The sequence below is a fragment of the Bombina bombina genome, chromosome 1, assembly GCF_027579735.1.
Source record: "Bombina bombina isolate aBomBom1 chromosome 1, aBomBom1.pri, whole genome shotgun sequence".
Lineage (NCBI taxonomy): Eukaryota > Metazoa > Chordata > Amphibia > Anura > Bombinatoridae > Bombina > Bombina bombina.
In genome coordinates, this window is record NC_069499.1 from 685,004,852 (window position 1) to 685,025,439 (window position 20,588).

General features: G+C 37.5%; 1 protein-coding gene across 1 annotated transcript in view; it reads right to left on the reverse strand.

Annotated features, from left to right (window-relative positions):
- IL1RAPL2 (interleukin 1 receptor accessory protein like 2) overlaps nucleotides 1-20,588 on the reverse strand; it is a 1,497,664-nt gene that overhangs the window by 439,192 nt on the left and 1,037,884 nt on the right. The window contains exon 6 of the mRNA XM_053699168.1: nucleotides 8,323-8,397. Within this exon, the coding sequence (XP_053555143.1) occupies nucleotides 8,323-8,397 (75 nt within the window). The remainder of the gene's footprint in view (nucleotides 1-8,322; nucleotides 8,398-20,588) is intronic.

Genomic DNA, 20,588 nt, shown 5'->3' on the forward strand with positions numbered 1-20,588 from the left:
ATTTTTATCGGATCGACCCCCAAAATGGTAAAAAGCATATAATAAATCCATGCTAACGTGCACAAAAGAAAAGTTGAAAAATAAAATAAATGAAAACAAGACAATTATTTTAGCTTCAACATAACCTGAAAAATATTTTTCTAAATCCTGGATGCTGAGTTATGGTTTAGGTCAAAAAATCCAGATGGAGAAAACTCATGAACAACCAAGAGCACTCACAGTCAGTTATATGGGTCATGTCAATCACTGAGACCATTTCTGTTCTATCCAGCAAAATTACTTTAACATAGCAAAGTGTTTTAAAAGTGTTACGGTTTTTCGGTGTTGCTAACTGTTCTTGTTTGATGTGCCAGTTATTATGTATTGGGCCACTTCCCATAACAATATATGTTATTGGAAGGAAAGCCCACTGGCGATTATCTAGAAAAGATTAGTTAAGTGAATTTCAATGCATTTCTAATATAGTCTCACAGTAATGACTATCCATGAATCTAGTCCATTATCTGTATCCAGCTCATTACTTTCCTTATTTTTCCCTCATTTTCACTCTCTCTCTTTTCCATCCGTCATTCTCAGCCCATCTTTTAACTTTTTCTTCAATCCTCCCTCATCTGCCCTTAATCACTATATAAAGCACATAGTTAAGCAAAATGTTCCTTATTTACACTGAGACCCTGTGAAATAATACATTTGTTTTATTGAAAAGCTATTAAATAATTCCTTTAAATAATAATTCCTTTAGGAATTCCTAAAGGGATTGGACCCAACCAGGAAGCTGCTCTGCTTCAAAACTCATTTTAGAGAGCTAGGGGTAGATTTATCAAACCCCGGGCGGACATGATTCGCTATAGCAAATCATGTCCGCCCTGCATCCCTAAATGCCGACAGCATGCACATTTGCGGCCAATCGCTAGCAGGGGATGTCAATAATCCCAATCAGATATGATATGATTGCAGTCCGCCACCTCAGAGGTGGTGAATGAGTTAAGGAGCAGCGTTCTTACGCCCGCTGCTTCTTAACTTATGTTTCTGGTGAGCAGCAAGCAGCATCCGCTGCTTGATAAATATCCCCCCCTAAAGTCATCAAATGAAGATAACCAGTATTTATAGTTAGGTGTCCAATGCTATATTTAAAATCAATAACACCTCCAGTTATCTTTGGCCCCTATATGAGAAAAAAGGAAAAGGTGCCCATATGGTGTAGTATTGTGATGTAGGGTCATATAAATCTGCAAGTGAAAAATTACTCACAAGTCTCCTAGCACTACCAAAGTGCTATATACGCATTCTGGATCTTATAGCCGACCAGCAAGCTCACTCCTCGATATGCTCCAAACAGTGGAATGTATTGTGTTGTTAAAATCCTCCAATGTCGTAGGATTAAACTAAAAGAGTGCTATGTTACTAATCTCTAAGTGGTGTTATATAGCGAGATCATACAGGTGCTCCCAAGAACCTAGAAACCTTCATTAAGATAAAGAGGAACAAGGGATATATGCAGCCAGGGAGCACCTGTATGCAGGGCCGCCACTAGAAATTTTGGGGCCCCTGACTTAACCATTGATCAGGGCCCCCCCCCCCTCCTTTGACGTGCAATTTTTGACCAAGTGACTAAAACGTATATGCACTTTATTCTTAAGTGTCTATTTAAATTGGAATTGTTGTAAAGGTAGTAACATACACACACACAAACACACTCATACACTGAAACACACACACACACTCACACATAAGGATTCACATATAGACATTCTAGCAGACACGCAAAGAAACACACTCAGACACAGACACTCAGCACTTGTTTATGTTGACCTGACAAGTAATGAGGTAAACTACAGTTTTGTGAAACAAAATATGGAGTTCTGATTATATTTTTTGCAAAGGAAGATGCCAACTAAATGATGACAACAGCATGCAGTGGCTGAAAGGAAGGGCCCTGAACAGCCTAAACAATAATTTAAAGGTTAAATGGTGGATTGGTGACTTCCGGAAAGGTCTTGTTAGTCTCAAAGTTTGTAGAAAGATGTAAATAATCAGTAGTAAGGTCACAATGTTCTAAAAAAGAACAGACAATGTTTATGTGCATAGTGGTTTAGAGCACACTCAGAAATCCTCTCAAATGCTAATACTTTACTCCTTGTAATAACAATTCCCATGCTCAATTAGCACTCTGCTGTAGTACCCACTGGTGGCCTCATGGGGCCCCCCTGGCCCATTGGGCCCCTGACAGGAGTCACCCCTGTCACCCCCTGATGGCGGCCCTGCCTGTATGATCTTGCTATATAACATCACTTAGAGATTAGTAACATAGCACTCTTTTAGTTTAATCCTACGGCACTGGAGGATTTTAACTAGGGTTGCACCGATACCATTTTTTTATGACTGAGTACAAGTACCGATACTTGTTTTCAAATACTCGCCGATACCAATTACCAATACTTTTTTTTTATGTCATGTGACAGTTTAACAAGCACAATACAGACTAATTATTTAAGATTCCTTCTTTATAATTATAAAGGACTGTAATTCAAAAGACATTATGAAATAATAAAAAAGTTCACTGAACATGTTTATAAATAAAAAATATTACAATAAAATATTAAATTTAAAGGGGTGATACAATTGGGTTGTAGGGCTGTTATATAACATCAATCTGACATTTGTATGGAGGTTCGACACTAAGTTGAACAGTCTTTCACTTTCCACACTAGTGAATGAGGCAGAAAGATATTTTTGGGCCATTTTAGCCAGAGCTGGAAATCTGTTTATTAACTGCCCAGTAATTTTATTAACTGCCCAGGGGTTTGTCTGAACGAGGTACAGTGATCTCTCCTACAATAATACAAATAACAGCAATTTGTATTTGCAGAACAATAGTAAACCATTTTTAGTTTAGTCTCCACTCCAGTTTAAAATGAAATGGGTACATGCAGTTTGAAAAAACACCACAAGATAGCATATGGGTAGGAAGTGGAGGTATCGGTTTAAGTATCGGTGCATTTGCACGAGTACAAGTACTCATGCAAATACTTGGTATCGGTACCGATACCGATACTAGTATCGGTATCGGTGCATCCCTAATTTTAACAACACAATACATTCCACAGTTTGGAGTATATTGAGGAGTGAGCTTGCTGGACGGCTATAAGATCCAGAATGCGTATATAGCACTTTGGTAGTGCTAGGAGACTTGTGAGTAATTTTTCACTTGCAGATTTCTATGACCCTACATCACAATACTACACCATATGGGCGCCTTTTCCTTTTTTCTCATATAGATTTTCGCTTGTGGATGTGACACCACGACCCCTGTTGGAAACTAGGCTGCCGGATGACCCCACTTTTGTAACAGATTTTCTGTGTAGCGTCTTGCCAAGAGGCGTTAACTTCTTTTTTGGGTTTGGACTATTCCCCTTTTTGGGAGCGCACCTATAACGGACTGTATAGTTTGTACTTTTTAATCATCTTTGGCCACTAGTTGTGATACAAAATATTAAATAAATATGAAACTTGTTGGGGGAGAGTGGTTGAAGGCAATAGATTTCCCTGTGCCTAGAAAACACAAACTCTAAATACACAACTGCTACAAGTTGAATGGGATATTACTTTTATTAATGGAAGGTAAGGTACAAACCACATTAGATTTCCACACGACCTTGCATTAGATCATACTAAAGAGATATGGTGATGTTTGGTTGTGCAATGTCTCTCCCAGCACCTATAGATATTATTTCTCTAGCATATTAACTTTTCGGATTTTTGCATTGTGTTTCCTAGGGGCAAAAAAAAATTATATATATTTACACACTTGCAGGCCCATTTATCAAGCTCCGTATGGAGCTTGAAGGGCCGTGTTTCTGGCGAGTCTTCAGACTTGCCAGAAACACAACTTATGAAGCAGCGGTCTAAAGACCGCTGCTCCATAACCCTGTCCGCCTGCTCTGAGCAGGCAGACAGGAATAGCCGGAAATCAACCCGATCGAATATGATCGGGTTGATTGACACCTCCCTGCTGGCAGCTGATTGGCCACGAGTCAGCAGGGGGCGGCGTTGCACCAGCAGCTGGTGCAATGTTAAATGCGGAGAGCGTATTGCTCTCCACATTTAGCGAGGTCTTGCGGACCTGATCCGCAGTGTCGGATCAGGTCCGCAAGACCTTTGATAAATTGGGGCCATGGCATTAAGTTTCCACTAGTCCTGGACAAGTTAGAAATTTGACTTTTTCCTATCATTGCGTGGACTAGTAACTTTTTCCCCTCTGGGCTAGTAGCTTTTTATCCCTGACCTGTAAGTTATAGTGATATATTTCTACCCATATATTATAATTAATATAATATTATAATATTAAATATACAGTACAACAGACCAAGCAAGAAGAATGAATATTTCAAATTAAAAACAGTACAACTGCTGCAAAAACAATAGATTTCCAGCTAAAGGTATTTATAATTATAACAATGTTCCTATTAGTAACAAAATGTTTTTTATTAGCTGGATTTTCTCAGCTACTGAAAGATTTGCACCCCCCCCCCCCACCCCCCCAGTGTGGGTCCTGATAAATGCTAAAGTGTAGTAACTAACACTTGCCCAGCACATGTCATGTCAGACGCCACAGGCAAAACTGTGTTACGGCTCCCTGTAGAAGTGCTAATTTGCTGGGGCAGTCCCACTACAAAACAGCCTAGGGCGAGCAAATACAATGCTGACTTTTTCAGATAGGAACTAGATTCTCTAGACACAAGAAATGACAAGACCTTGCAGTCTTAAATGGAAATTTGGTAAAATGTCAGCTGGAAATTGTCACTTAAAGGAAGAGATCCAACAGCTTCTAATCAACTCATTGTGAAGCAAGAGATGACATCAATGCAAAATGAATGGGTGTTTTTATTAATTCATAGATAGCAAATACATAAATTTAGAAACAGATAATGCAAAGGAAAAGCAATATTTTATATAACTCTTAATTGTGTATTAGTTTGTACAGTTTTACAATTCTAAAAAAGGAACCAGCATATTTTTGATAATCCTCATAAACTCAGGAATATCAAAAATATGCTTGTTCCTTTTTTAGAATTATAAAACTGTGCAAACTAATACACAATTAAGTGTTATATAATATATTGCTTTTCCTTTGCATTTTCAGAGTCTGGCAGCATCAGCAACGAATAATGCGGAATGCTTTTTCTTGTAGGATGTGTATCATTTTCTCACACTACCTAATGCTGAAACATTATAAAACCCCAAATTTGTCTCTCATTATTCAGATGGAGCAAACAATTTTAAACATTTTTTTAATTTACTTAAATTGTCTAATTTACTTCATTCTCTTGTGATCCTTTGTTGAAGGAGCAGCTATGTATTATTGGGAGCTAGACAAACACATCAAGGTCCAGATTCGGAAGGGCGTGCTAACTGTTGCGATATTAGGTTTATCGTGACTGTTTGCATGCGTCAGATGTATCGCGTATTAAAAAGTTGAAAGTAATCGCGTTTGCTCAACAGCAATTGAATTTTACGCATCGACATAGCACGACGCACCAGAGCTCTGGTGAACTGCTACACTTGAATAAAAAGTTGCACAAAATACATCAAAATTACATTAAAAAGTACAGTTACACTCATAATAACACCATCTAATAAAAAAAAAAATATTGAAAAATAGAATTGCATAAAAAGTTAAAAGGGCTCAAAGATATGAGGTCTCAGGCGTTAGAAAAAAGAGGCAGGCAAAGGGCTTTAACAATGGAATACATACATATATATGTCTAAATATACATATGTTTATATTTATGTACTTATATGTCTGTAAATACATATATACACATATAAACACATAAATGCATATGTATACATGTGTGTGTGTGTGTGTGTGTGTGTGTGTGTGTATATATATATATATGTATGTATATATATATATATATATATATATATATATATATATATATATATATATATATATAGTGTTTTAAAGCCCTTTATAGTCAAGTAGATAAAAACATGAAAAATCATATTTATGGGATATTGATATTTAATAAAGTGTTTAACTATTTATTTACTGTAAACTTTATATATTCCAATGTTCTGCTCATACTTATATATAATCATGTATATGAAGAACATTGGAATGTGAAACATTTACATTTCATGTTGGGTTAGCTTGAGAACATGCGATTGGGTTTGCGAGATTTGTTTGGTGTTAGGTTTTTTCGCACTACATTGAAGTCAAAGGAAGAATACATTAACAGGGTTGTGATATTCTAACACTTGTGCAAAAACTTTTTACTATTAACTTGGTATAGTAAGATGAATATATGTGCAGCCACCAATCAGGGGCTTTCTCACAAGTAGTGCATTGCTGCTCCTTAGCCTACCTAGGTAGGCTTTTCAACAAATATTATCAAGAGAACAAAGTACATTAGATAAAAAGTAAACTGGAATATTGATTAAAATGTAAGCTCTGTTTGAATCATGAAATAATTATGTTGGGGGTTTTGTCCCATTAATGACAGCTGCATATTTTGCATCTATTGGTGCAGATTTAGTAGGGGTTTTTTTCAGTGGATGCACTGATCTTTCCCTCTGCAAAATACAATTAGAAATATATCAAAACATTATAGAAAAGTAATTTAAAGGTTCAATCAAATGTAAATAATAAAACGCGTATTGAAAATGAAATATTTAGGTTACATGCTGCTCTAGGTACAACAAAATGAGACACTTGCAATCGTGTTTGGTTATTTTTTGTTCTATTTACGTTTCTAATAAATGAGCATACTCCCTGCCAATTCTGATGTGATCTCAGAGTCATTTAAAGAAGACATTGAACGAGATGGCACTGAACAGTTCTGTAGGTAGAGATACCCAGCACTTTTACAAAGAGGAACACAAAAGGTTTCTCACAAGTGTTGCAATTATGCATGAAGTGACGGGAACCCATCTAGTAGGCACCAGCAATTAGCGTATGTCAGTGTCACACCCTACGCTCAGGCTTTTGTGTATTTTCTTAATTAATGAGATACTAATCCCACATTTTTTTTTCTTTATTGATTCAGATAGAGAATGACAATTTAAGCAACTTTCTAATTTGCTCCTATTATCAATTTTTCTCCGTTCTCTTGCTATCTTTATTTATAAAGCAGGAATGTAAAGCTTAGGAGACGATCCGTTTTTGGTTCTGAATCTGGGTTATGCTTGCTTATTGGTTTGCTAAATGTAGCCACCAATAAGCAAGCACGGAACCTAAAATGAGCTGGCTTCTAAGCATTAAATTACTGTCTTTTAAATAATGATAGCAACAGAATGAAGACAAATTGTTAATAGGAGTAAATTAGAAAGTTCCTTAAATTGCATGCTCTGTCTGATTCATGAAAGAAAAATATTGGGATTAGTATCCTTTTAACCAATTATTAAAATGCATTGTAGGGGTTTAGCATATCGACTTAATTTTGAAGTTTGCCTGACTTATGACTTCATCCTGCCAGATTCAACAGAGCACAGGTGGTTTTATCATAAATACATGGTCCTAATTATCTACCCTATGCTATAATGTACTATAGATATTATGACTATCTGTCCCGTAAATGTATTCTAAGAACTGGGGTTAAAGAACACTAGCACAGGGAATCTAATGTAAATTTAAGGTTCATTTGTCTATAGTTTCATTCCAAATTTCTCTCTTTTGTAGTTATATGAAGGTTTCAGTCCAAAATCAATTAGTTTTCACAATAAAGTATAGCAGATTTTATATCATTATCACTATGCAATTAAATTTAAACCATGCCATTTCCACAACTCATATTCAAATTTAAAGTTCATTATTCACACATTACAGTTTTTATTACGCATATAAGCAAGTGCTACCAATGCAACTTTGTATTCTGAAAATAATTTGTGCCAAAATTAAACATTTTTTGATTTGTTTTTATATAAACAGATAAAACACCATGCTTTATAACATTATGTATAAAGCAAACAAAAAATTAAATATTTTATATCTCTAAATAAAAATTCAATAAAAGAGCATCTTTGTTTGCTTAATATTTGATGTTATATTTATTTTGTCAAATAAAAATAGAACTGCCAACATTGCATTCACCATATTTAATATGCTGCTTAACCAATTAGCATTAATAGCCTCCACTGCTAAGTAAACCCATATCCTTTAAACTGCTACTACAGTATAATAAAGCATTATAAATGAGAAGTAGCAGATTGATTTGCATGTAATAACAGTGGTCATAAACCTTCCTTCCTACGCTCAATTTTTCCCATCTGTTAATGGACTGAAAGTTTAGAATCTATTATTCCCAAGAGGGGACTTACCCAGCTGGACATCTATAACACTTGGCTGGTTCTCCACTGGGAACAAGGGCCTGGGAGGTTTGGCTGTGAGTAAAGCTAGAAATAAAAAAAAAAAGTATACTGTAATGGAAGTCAGTGACAAATTACAGGATAGGAAACATTCTATCATGCAAGGCATTTAATTTTGCTGCACTTGATACAGAGTAAACATCATCATAAACCATGCCTACTTTGTCTGGGGCACTATACATACAAAATATATTTAACAGTGTATTTTCAATCTCAATGCATCACAACTGATAGGTGCATGCTGACAGTTACATTTCCTACATACCATAAATTTTATTCTTGCTTTGGTCTATGGGGATGTCACCCCTTATAATATAATTGCAGAACAGTGAACAAGAAAACATTAGTGTTATGATATGCTAACCTAAAAGCAAACAGAAAGGAGAGAGAGATAGAGAGAGAGTGTGTGTGTGTGACAGAGAAGAGAGAGGTAGCAGAGAGAGAGAAAAGAGAAAGAGAGAGAGATAAGAGAGAGAGAGAGATAAGAAAGTTAAAGAGAGTGAGAGAGAGAAAATAGAAGAAAGTGTGAGAGAGCAAAGAGAGTGATGGAGAAGTGTGAAAGACATGAGAGAAGAGAGAGAGAAGAAAGAGAGTGAGTGAGAAAGAGAGTGAGTGAGAAAGAGAATAATTGAGAATATTATCAGTTTATTGCTGATAACTAATACATGAGTGTCTGGCACACTGAGTTTCAAAGGTTTGTTTTTGGCATAAAGGAGAGAGAGAAGGGTAAAGAGAGAGAGAGAGAGAGAGAGAGAGAGAGAGAGAACAGAGATATGAGAGAGAGAGAGGAGAGAGAGAGAAGAGACGAGAGAGAGAAAGAGAAGAGAGAGAGAGAAGAGATAGAGAAAGAGAGAGAAGAGATAGTGAAAGGTGAGTGAGAGAGAGAGAGAAGAGATAGAGAGAGAGAAGAGAGAGGGAGAAGAGAGAGGGAGAGAGAAAGAAAGAAAGAGAGAAGAGAGAGAGGGAAGAGAGAAAGAAAAAAATAGAGAGGGAGAAGAGAGAGATAGAAACAGAGAGAGAAAGAGAAGAGAGAGGGAGAGGAGACAGGGAAGAGGGATAAAAGAAGAGAGAGAAATAGAAGAGCGATAGAGAGAGAGGAGAGAGAAGAGATAGAGAAAGAGAAGAGAGAGAGGGAGAAGAGAGAGAGAAGAGAGAGAGAGAGAAGAGAGAGGAAGAAGAGAGAGGAAGAAGGGAGAGAGAAGAGAGAGAAGAGATAGAGAGAGAGAGGGAGAAAGAGAGAGAGAGAGAAAGAGAAGAGAGAGGAATAAGGGAGAGATAAGAAAGAGAAGAGAGAGAGTTAGAAAGATAATATATATATATATATATATATATATATATAGAGAGAGAGAGAGAGAAGAAAGTGTGAAAGAGAGAGCAAAGAGAGTGATGGAGAAGTGAGAGAGAAGTGAGAGAAGAGAGAGAGAAGAAAAAGAGTGAGAAAGAGAGTGAGTGAGAAAGAGAGAGAATAATTGAGAATATTATCAGCTGATTACTGAGAACTAATACATTAATGTCTGTTAGGCAAACTGAGTTTCAAAAGGTTTGTTTTTGGCATAAGAGAGAGAGAGTAGAGAGAGAGAATACAGATGGTGAGGAGAGAGAGAGAGGAGAGATATGAGATAGAGACAGAAGAGAGAGGAAATAGAGAGAGAAGAGAGAGAGGCAGGGCCGTCTTTAATACTGACTGGACCCCGGGCAAACATTTTCTTGGCCCCTCCCATGCAATTTCCCTCTCCACCCCAACATCAAAAAAAAACAACTAAATCAATTTTTTTTTTTTTTTTTAATTATTAGCCCAGCAGTGGATCAGCAACTGCTGGGATAATCATTAAAAAAAATTGCAATATGTGAAACTGGACCTAAGCAGTACTAATAAGTAAATAAATATATAAATTCCTCCTCTCTGGATTAATTTAATATGCTTTTGAATGTGATTCTAGTGTGAGGTTAGCTGATTAAAGAGATTTAGGGCAGCCAACAGGAGCAAAGCAAGGTAAAGACTGAGGCGGAAGCATAGAGGTGCAGACAGATATAAGTTTACTGACTGGAACAGTAGAACTACTATGGGAAGCTGTAAAATCTGAAACAGAGAGAAATAAAAACTATAAGAATAAACCTTACCTTAATGTGTGAAGTATCAACATGACACTATACATCAGCCACATCAGCACATGTCACTACTTTGCTAGGAACAAGTTCCCTCTCATCCTGCACTAGACAATGCTGCATGGGGGAGGGGCATGTGTACACTCACTTATTCTTCCCACTGACACCTTTCTACAAAGCACTGTTTTCCTAACAAACCTCAGTTAGTTGATCTTAGAGCCACAGCAGAAAGAGCAGGGCTAAGGGGACCAGCATGTCTGCCCAAGGCTGCATGGATACAAACAAGTCACACAGCCTCAAGACTGAAGAGAGCAGTGTGTGCAGCTGCACAGATGCTAAAATCCTCACGTGCCTGCCACTCCAGCTTTCTGCTGCATGCGCCTATAGTGAGCCCTACCCAGAAACAATCCCTACCACCAGAGCAGTGACCTGGTGACAGTAGTAACCCCAGCAGGACCTTTTCTGATGCAGTGGGATTTACTGGATGCCTAGTTAGGGCTTAGCATACAGTGCTGCACAGTGCACATCTAAAACAGCACATGGCACTAGCTTGGAATGTCACATGACATCGGCATGGTCTGACACAGTTTCTCACAAATAAATATAAGCAGAGAACCTTTGACTGTGACAATATTAGGACTGACTGTGTGTGTCCTCCATGTCACATGAAATCAGCTGTCTGGCATGAACTAAAAAAAAAAAATAAAAATATTTTTTTATTTTTTTTAGACTCTTGGGCCCCTCAACAAAGACTGGGCCCAGGGCAGCTGCCCCTTTTGCCCTGTGTTAAAGACAGTCCTGGAGAGAGGAGATAGAGAGAGAAAAGAGAGAGAAAAGAGAGAGAGAGAGAGAGAGAGAGAGAGAGAGAAGAGAGATAGATAGATAGATAGATAGATAGATAGATAGATAGAGAAGAGATAGAGAAAGAGAAGAGAGTGGGAGAAGAGAGAGAGAAGAGATCGAGAAAGAGAAGAGAGAGGGAGAAGAGAGAGAGATAAGAGAGATAGATAGAGAGAAGAGAGAGCGAAAGAAAAGAGAGAAGGAGAAGAGAAAGGGAGAAGAGAGATTGAAAGATAGATAAGAGAAGAGAGATAAGAGAAGAGAGAGATAGAGAGGCGAGAGAAGAGATAGAGAAAGAGGAGAGAGAGAGAAGAGAGAGAAAGAAGAGAGAGGAAGAAGGGAAAGAGAAGAGAGAGAAGAGAAGAGAGAGAGAAAGAGAGAGAGAATAGAGAGAGAGAGAGGAGAGAGAAGAGAGAGAGAAAGAGAAGAGAGAGAAGGGATAGATAGAGAGAGAGAAAGAAAGAGAAGAGAGTGGGAGAAGAGAGAGAGAAAGAGAGAAGAGAGAAGAAAAAAGAGCGAAGAAAGGAAAGAGAAGAGAGAGAGAAAGATAGATAAGAAAGAGAGAGAATAATTGATAATATCAGCTTATTATTGACAATGACTACTAGCACATTAGTGTCTGATAAGCACCATGAGTTTCAAAGGTTTGTTTCTGGCACAATGTGAACCGTTTGGAGAATCCTCTTCTTAATATACATATCAAAAAGCATATATGACAAAACCTATAGAAAATAAATATTGATTTTTGTTGAAATCTTTTTATTACATTTTCAAATTTTCACATAATATATGGCTCCCTTTGTTCAATGAAATGATCTTTAATATGTAATAGTGTGGCGGAAGCCCTAGACATATTATAATGATATCCAATATTTCTTTTGATATAATTAAACATAGGGGGTTCCATCTTCCAAAATCTAGCTATGCATCTCTTCAATACACCATGAACTGGAAAATGAAGTAAAGCTTGTTCTGGGGACAGGGTAATCTTCATTATGTCAGTGATTTTAATAAATATTGTTTAAAGGACCAGTCAATACAGAAGATTTGCATAATCAACAAATGCATGATAAGAAGACACTGCAATACCACTTAGTCTGAACTTCAAATCAGTAGTAGATTTTAGTTAAATAAATTGCAAAGTTATGTCTATTTCCACTCCCCCTGTATCATGTGACAGCCATCAGCCAATCACAAATGCATATACGTATATGCTGTGAATTCTTGCACATGCTCAGTAGGAGTTGGTGACTCAAAAAGTGTAAATATAAAAAGACTGTGCACATTTTGTTAATGGAAGTAAATTGGAAAGTTGTTTAAAATAGCATGCTGTATCTGAATCATGAAGTTTAATTTTGACTTGAGTGTCCCTTTAAGCAGTCTAAAGTTTGGTCCCATATCTTTTTAACCCCATCACATTGCCACCAAACATGTAAATATGATCCAACCTCCCCACATCTTCTATAACATAAGTGGTTGCTTTCTTCCTCTGAATTAGCATATCTTGTGGGGTAGACATACCATTTATATACAACCTTTAGGAAATTTTCTTTCAATGCAGCATTTCCACCATCCAAGATTTATCTAATTCCTTTTCTCATTTTAGCATAATGGAAGTTTTTTTGTCTTTATCTATAATATTGAAGATTGGGTATAAAAGCGATATTAAATTTCTTCCAGGGTTTTTAGATAGACAAAGCGATTCAAAGAGAGTATTGTTAGGGGCCATATTGTACCCTATTATTTCCTGTACCCTGGATTAAGCTGCAGATAACAGAACCAAATATTTTGATCAGGTGCGCCTAGTTTCGCATATTGCACTATTAAGATTATTTTGTTGTTTAAAAGTGCGTCTGCAATTCTGTATAATACCTTGTTTTCCCATTTCTTCTGTACTTGGGCACCTACTACCGAATCAAGAGTTACAAGGTATGTATGAGTTAACATATCCCATAGGGAGGTAGTGTGATTGCTCAAAATGTATTGTCTGATGTGTGGTGGTCTAGTTTGTTTGTTTGCCCATAGTAATTTATCTATTTTTTTCCAGTCCTAATATGTTCATTTCAATTTGAACCCATTGTGGTGCATTATCTATTCTATGCCATTGGATGGTTTGGGCCATTCTGGCTGCATAATAGTAGGATAACAAATTTGGTAAACCTATACCTCTTCCATTTTTGTGTCTCATCATTAGATGTTTATAGATCCTCGCTCTTTTCCCTTGCCAAACAAATTGTAAAATTTCTCTTGCATTTTATATAACTCCGATATTGGTATTAAAACTGGTAAGGATCAAAATAAATAAAGGAACTTGGGTAGGTGTTAAGCGTTATCTTATAACGGGGGCAGTGGCGTATTTAGGTTTTGTGCTGCCCTAGGCACTCAAAATTCTGCTGCCCCCCCAAGGTTTTCCCTTTAATATTTTTTTGGGTTAGTGTGTAAAATGTTTTTTTTGGTTTTTTTTTCATAACAATTCAAAAGAAATTGGACTAGCAAAACACTTGCATACAGATGGGTTGAATTGCATGCATATCATACTATTTGCTCCCTGAGAAAAGGGAGAGAAAAGAAAGAAAGAGAGAGAGAGAGAAGAAAAAGAGAGAGAGAGAGAGAAGAAAATAATTGGGAGGGAGAAAAGAAAAGGGGGAGGGAAAGAAAGGAGTGAAAGAAAGGAGCAAAGGAGGGAGTTGAGACAAAGAAGGGAGGGAAAGAAATAAGGGAGGGAGTTGAGGGAGGAAGGGAGGGAGAAAGGGAAAGAAGGGAAAGAGGAAGAGAGGGAAAGAAGAATACACTTTGAAACTTTCTTTTGCCTTCACATGCAACAACATACAGTAATTACCATCATTCAAGTAATTAAACATTTTAAGTTTCCGTTTACTATTTACTCCGTGGGTTCATGAATGCAGGGAAAGCTAGCTATCAGTAGCTAACATACATTAGCGCTGAGATTTTATGATTAGACATCACAAGCTGATCTAAGCAGTGCACAAACGCATCTAATTTGTTAGTTACCAAGACCTGCATTAAACACTGCACTCGCAGACCCACCACAGCTGACAAGGGGAGGCAGCATATTGGTACAAGGTCTTCCCCTTCAGTCCCACCTTGTAAGCATATCCCGGGCAAGTTTCTCACCAAGAACGCTTCCACTGCAAAAATTCCGGCGGCTCTAAATGAAGCAAAGGTTTAAAGGAGCACTGCATGTGAAGAGTGACCTTAATCAGCGCATGTGCCTTGTCTTCTCCGTAAAAGCCTGCACTTTATTGCTCACTGTACTGTGTGCTGGCTTTTAGAGAGAGGATCGGGCAGATGTGATGCCCCTTCCAAATCTGCTGCCCTAGGCACCGGCCTTGTTGGCCTAGGACATAATACACCCCTGATTCAGCGTCATGTTGAAATCCCCTCCAATTATAGTTTTATATTTTTTCCATAAAGAAAGTTGTTTGCTTAGTTTGGAAATAAATGGTCCTTGATGGTCAATTGGTGCATACATATTAACCAACAAGATAGAAGTGTTGTGTATTAAACTTTTTACTATAAGGAATCTCCCCTCTTTATCTTTAATCACCTCCTCTTCTTGTAGGGAAGCATTTATGAGTAAGGACACCCCACATTTCTTTTTATTATTAATTGCTTGCTTGGTATTGCAGTGTAAAGAGTTTATCTCAGTATTTGGGGGTAGAGGTCGAGGTAAAATGGGTCTCCTGTAGCATGATTATCTGGGCATTCTAGGATTTGTAATCTAATATGGCTTTTTTCCGTTTTATGTTTGAATTGAGAGCCCTTAAATTATGAGAAATTATCCTAATATACATAACCCCAATCTAAAGGCATGCTAATCATGTATATAGTTATGAAGTCTATTGCATAAGTGATAAACTGGGATAACAAATTGCATTTGGGGTCTGAAAACCTTACTTTGGAAATTACATTGACTTTCAAAACTCTGGGAAATACTATAAATATGGCCCTGGAAAGGCTGATTATTTCATCTTGGAGTTGAACGTTCAGAAGACAGTTGATCTTGCAAAACATTTGTAATCATGAGACTGAAGATAATAACATATAACAACATAACACCAATTTGTAACATGATGCATCTATTTGCATCTAAAAATTAAGGCAAGCAATTAGTAAAGCCAACTCTGGAGCGGCAATTGTTACATTCTATAAAATCAGTAAACTGAATTTATGAGATAAGAGAGGTAGGGAAGGGTATGGAAGTATGATAAAGGGAGATGTGTTCGGGGAAGGATAGTGTGAGAAATATCCTCCTAACGTTTCTTTTTACTAAATATAATTTCTGTCAACAATATACAGAGTCTTATCTCGAACAGTTATACAACCTGTCAGTCATAACTTCAAGCAACTAACCCCATCAAAACCTTGATCCTTAAATCTTAATATAGTTCTTTTCATGGGGTGGTGTTTCTTCTCTGGTGGAAGCACTATGTTCACTTATGGTTGTAGAGCTTGGTTTAGATTTCTTTGTCTTTCTGTTCTTGTCCAATCTCTTAGTGGGGGTTTCCTCATTGTCTTCGACAAGGCCTGTGGTTCTGGTTCATCTACTGGGATCTCTAATCGGGAGAGTATTATCAGTCCCTCCTCAACTGACGAACAGGCATGAGTGGTGTTCATATAGGTAAAGATCAATTTGAATGAAAAATTCCATCTGTATTTCACTTTTGCCTTTATCAAAGCTGTCACCACAGGTCTCATCTCTCTGCATCTGCGTAATGTTATAGGAGAGAGGTCTGTGCAAATTTGGATAGTGTGACCTACCTTCATATGTTACATTTCGGGATGATCTGGCAGCTTGAAGGATCAATTCTTTTATATGAAAATAATGCAGTTTTATTATTATGTCCCTTGTCTTTGATTGGGAAGGCTTGGTCAATGCCCTATGGACTCTGTCCATTAGTAACATGTTGGGTTCAGTATCAGGGATGAGCTGATGAAAGATCTCTGTTACATCTGCTTGAAGATTTTTTTACTCTTCTGATAAATTCCTTATTCTGAAATTTGACCGGCGGGATCAGTTCTCCAGATCCTCAACTTGATCTTCTAGCTTTTTTTTTTTTTTTTTTTTTAAGGAAAAATTGTTTATTTCTGTTTAAAACATACATGTGTCAAAACAAATACAATGATCATTGGCAAAACAAAGATTAAAGGCTTAGGCCTTGTGTTAAATATAGAGTCCATACATATCTCAGATAAGTGAGTCCATAAGGAGTTCAATAGAGTCCAAACTGTAGAACCCCTTTAAAATATGAACCAGTAAAGTTCCCAACATTGAGGGCCTTGCATTTTCACAATTTTTCCTTCTTTTTTGTAACAAAATAACCAAAGTAAACTAGTAACAATAAACATTGAACAGTTATAATTTCCATGTGTGTCCATTAATTCTTGGTCGAAGCATACATGTATCCGTGTGTTTTCATCTAAACAAATACATCTGGTATCAATGCAATATGACTTTAAGGAGTATTAACATCTAAGCCTGGAATGTGAAAGTCTGTGACAACCCATAGAACACAACGTCGTCTTAGGAAAGTAGAGGGATTCGTCTTGAGTAGTCTGTATGTAGTTGATTAGTGTATACAAAGGAGTCGTGGTAGGGCCCTAAGTGGGTCTAGAATCCCACAGAAACAATATCTCTGCATGAGTGTCTAATTTGTTTATTAAAAGATAGTGATATCTTTCCAGCTTGAGATTGAGTTTTATCTCTTGTATCCACTGAGCTAGAGTGGGAATTGATTCTTTTTTCCACAGTCTTGGAATAAGTTGGTTTGCACTGTTAATCATTATTTGTAGTAGTTTATAGTGCAGTTGTGAGTTGAGTTTGGGGTATTTGTGGAACAGGTAGATAGTCAGGTCGTGAGGCATCGAAGTGCCAATGGTGTTTTGTATATATGGTATAATAGATGTCCAGAATGCTTGAATTTTAGGACAGGCCCACCAAATATGGAATAGCGTGCCCTCTTCCCTACACTGTCTCCAGCAGCGGTTAGAAGAACCAGGAAAGAGATGCTTGAGTCTCTGTGGTGTGAGATACCACCTAGTTAATAATTTTATGTTGGTTTCTATAAGTTTAGCCGAATGTGCCGACCGTTTCACCGCTGTGAAAATTGAATGCCAAGCTTTAGTAAATGTTGGTAAATTGGTTTCAATTGGTGTAGTCAATAGTTTATATGTACGAGAAATTGTGTGAAAGTTAGAAGAGGAAGAACTGCACAGTATCTCAAATTGTGTTCGCTGCCTATTTAGATGAGATTTATGTGAGGACTGAAAGTAGTGGCTAAGTTGGAGGTACCGAAACCACATACTGAAAAATCCATTGCCCAAGGATTCCATTGAATGTCTCGGTAGTAAATTACCACCTTCTGTCAATATATAGGCTGGTAACAGAAGATGAATGTCCTTGGTACCTGTGGGGGTGAAAGTGAGTCCCGGTGGAAAGTTATCATTCTGTAGTATAGGTGTCAGTGGGGAGGGTATTGAGGACAAATTAGGGTGTGTTTTAACTATCTCTATCCATGTATTAAAAGTCTCATGTATGATTGGGTTATTAAGGTATTTGGTCTTGGATCGATATATATCAGTCCAACACATAGAGCCCAATTGGGTACAACCGGAGAGTTCATGCTCAAGTTTAACCCATTGTTTATGATGATGCTCTTCAAATGAGCACCAATCTATAATTCGTGAAATAAATATGGCGTTTCTGTATTCCCTTATGTTTGGGACCCCTAAGCCTCCCTGGGTGGTGTTTCTGTATAGGGTTGATTTGGCAATTCTTGGTGGTTTGGCTTTCCAAATATAAGCGTTAATGATTGATTGGAGTTTTGGGATCATGGATTTTGGGAGGGGGATGGGTACAGTCTGTAAAATATATAAAATCTTAGGGAGTAATGTCATTTTAGCTGCTCCTATTCTACCCAACCAGGATATAGATTTAGGGGACCAAGTCTCAGTGTTTGAGAGTATATGTGATGTTAGTGAGTCATAGTTGAGTTTCATTAACTCCTCTTGAGTTGGGGATAGATATATGCCTAAGTATTTAAAAGATTGAGTATTGAATGTCAATGGGGCAATATATTGGAGATGTATTAAGTCTGTCTGAGTGACGTGAACTGGTAGAATGACTGACTTCTCATAATTTATAGAAAAATTAGACAAGTCTCCATAGTCCTTGAGAATTGAGTGAGCCGCCTTGAGGGATCTTACAGGATTTGTGAGCGTCATAAGGAGGTCGTCGGCAAATAGGGCCAGTTTGTACTCTGAAGTTTTGATTTTAATACCTTCCACTAAATTTGAGGAGCGTAAAATAGCAGCCAGAACTTCCATAGACAAAACAAATAGTAAGGGAGAAAGAGGGCAACCTTGTCGGGTACCATTTCGGATTGGGAAGGGATCTGACAAGAGGCCATTGACCTTGATTTTGGCTGTAGGGACAGTATATAGTGCAGTAATTTTAGATATAAAATCTTTTGGTAAGCCAAATTTGTGTAAGGTGCATGTCAAAAATGTCCAATCCAACCGATCAAACCCCTTTTCTGCATCTGTAGAGATAAAAAGGGTTGGAATATTCTGTCTATATGAATATTGAAGTAAATGTAATGCCTTAACTGTATTGTCCTTGGCTTCTCTTTGCGGAACAAACCCTGTTTGGTCATTGTGAATCAGATATGGAAGTGATAGATTCAGTCGATTGGCCAGGATCTTGGAATAGATCTTGAGATCTACATTCAGCAAAGATATAGGTCTAAAGTTTGATGGTGTATCTGTTGGTTTACCCGCTTGGGCAGGACTTTAATAAGTGCTTCCAGCATGCTTGGTGGGAATGGATGTTCTGGGCCTATGGAATTGAAGAGTTGTAAAAGGTGAGGAAAGAGAATTGGTTTATAAGTTTTGTAATAGAGATTACTAAAGCCATCCGGCCCAGGGCTTTTACCATTCTTAAGTGACTGAATAGTGATGTCTAACTCCTGAGGAGTGATGGCTTGGCTTAGGAGCTGGAGGTGTTCAGGATGGAAGTTGAAGTTGGTCTAAATATTTTTTGCATTTTTGAGCGTGTTCCTCAATGGGACGGGAAGGACATAGATTATAAAGTTTATTATAATAATTACGAAACTCATTGGCTATTATTTTAGAGTTTGTGGTTTTTGAGGATGCATTAACCTTTAAGGACTGTACATAGGTAGAGGATTGCTTAATTTTAAGAGCTCTAGCCAAGAGTTTTCCCGGTTTGTTCCCTTGTGTAAAGTATTTTTGGCGCAAGAGAAAGGCAGTATTCTGAGCTTTAATATCTAGGAGGTCATTAAGTTGGAGTCTAGCCGTGTTTAACTTATTTAAAATATCTAAGTCTGTGGGGTGACGTTTGTGAGTGTAGTCTAGTTTGTTTATTTCTTGTGAGAGCGTGAGATATTTCTGTTTGGTTTGTTTGTTTTTAATGGCCTTATGCTTAATTAATATCCCTCTGATAACACATTTATGTGCTTCCCACATAATAATTGGGTTAGATACACTAGGGGAGTTGATATTAAAGTATTCCTGGAGGTCTTTTTCTATTTCTGAAGATATTAAGGGGTCTGACAACAGCAATTCATCAAGCATCCATAGAAAAGGACGTATTGGGATCGAGGGCCAGAAAAAGGAGCTACTAACAGCTGAGTGGTCTGTCCAACTAGTAGGAATAATACGAGAATGGCGTAGATTTAATAAGGATAGGTTGTCGGCCATGATGTAATCAAGTCTGGAGTAGGATTTTTTTGGGTTAGAAAAAACCCTTTAATCATGTTTCTGTGGGTTTAGATGCCGCCAAGTGTCATGTAGGGTAAGTAGTGATAGGTTATTCCAAACCGAGTGTAGAGTAGTGCCCGGAGGTTTCAGGGTTTGGTTGGAACTATCCATTTTTGGGTCTAGTGGGAGGTTAAAGTCCCCTGCCAGTAACAGCGGGCCCTTTAGATACATTAGTATGGAAGTAGTAATATGCTGGAAGAAAGAGGCTTGGTTCGTGTTTGGAGCGTAGATGTTTACAAGGGTTATTGGTTTCCCAAATAATAGGCCGTATAAGCCCAAATACCTCCCTTCCTCATCTTGGTCTTTGTGTATAAGTTCAAATGGGATTGATTTGTGTATGAGTATACTAACGCCGTTGATTTTTTTTTTAGTGTTACTGCTATGAAAATGATTTGGATAATGTGAAGAAAAGTATCTAGGTTCACTACCTTGTTTGAAATGGGTTTCCTGCAGAAACAGTATGCTGGCAT